Raw genomic sequence first — 983 nt, 5'->3', positions numbered from 1 at the left:
ACTTTTATTTTCCTTCCCTTTCTCCCTTTTAAAGGCTGTAAACAAGTTAGCTGAAATTATGAATCGCAGGGATCCTGTCAAACGAGGAGCTGACACTGATGTCAGAAGGAAAGAAAAAGAGAACAGGAAACTGCATATGGAGCTGAAGTCTGAGCGTGAAAAATTAACCCAAATGATGATCAAGTATCAGAAGGAGATTAATGAAATGCAAGCAGTAAGTACTTTTCTGCAAGTGGTTCTGGGACCAAAGCTGCTGCATAGTCTGCTGAAAAAGAAATTAATTCAGAATAATGCTTCTGAATTTCTCAGACCTTGTAAGCGGCGTTATATTTTAAATAATTTAGTCTGTTCAGTGCATTCCTGATTATAATGGCCACAATCCCTGTTGCGTCTTAACGCCTTCTGTTTCATTCCTTGGGTCTTGTGCAACCTGTCTTTGCTCAAATACAGGCCATTTTGTAAGCATCAAATTTAGGGTGTATATTTTGTTCCTCATGGGTGGGGGCTGGAACAGTGCTCTATGCATAAGTCTACAAAGAAAAAAATTCTGAACATTGTAGTAAATGTTTATTACTGAATTGATGTTTGATTTGTACTTACTATTATCCTTTTACAGCAAATAGCAGAAGAGAGCCAGGTAAGAATAGAATTGCAAATGGCCCTGGACAGCAAGGATAGTGATATTGAGCAGCTTCGCTCACAACTTCAGATGATACATATCGGTCTGGACAGCACCAGTATAGGCAGTGGCCCTGGAGATGCAGAAGCTGATGATGGATTTCCTGGTAAGGCTCTTCCTTCGTTAACGTAATTCTGTTTTGTCACAGAAATTAAAACACTTAAAGTGGTAGCTTCTGTAACTTGCAAAAATATAATAGCAATAGTGTTTTCTTCTCATTTCTTCTCTCTGCTTCCAACATTTTAGCAAAAAGAAAATCTGTTTTTTTAAATGAAGAAATAGATTAAAGCTTTTTTGTGTATAT

General features: G+C 37.4%; 1 protein-coding gene across 1 annotated transcript; it reads left to right on the top strand.

The window, feature by feature from the left end:
• Positions 1–38: 38 nt before the first annotated feature.
• Positions 39–785, top strand: LOC107125308 (rho-associated protein kinase 2-like; the record flags this gene model as incomplete). The annotated part of the gene is made up of 2 exons (XM_015428750.1): positions 39–214; positions 617–785. Coding segments are annotated over exons 1-2 (325 nt in total), but the record flags the coding sequence as incomplete, so codon positions are not given.
• Between the last annotated feature and the right edge of the window lie 198 nt (positions 786–983).

This window comes from Gekko japonicus, unplaced genomic scaffold (assembly GCF_001447785.1).
Source record: "Gekko japonicus isolate JY-2015 unplaced genomic scaffold, Gekko_japonicus_V1.1 scaffold38537, whole genome shotgun sequence".
NCBI classification, from domain to species: Eukaryota; Metazoa; Chordata; class Lepidosauria; order Squamata; family Gekkonidae; genus Gekko; species Gekko japonicus.
This window is presented reverse-complemented; position numbering and strand designations above follow the sequence as displayed.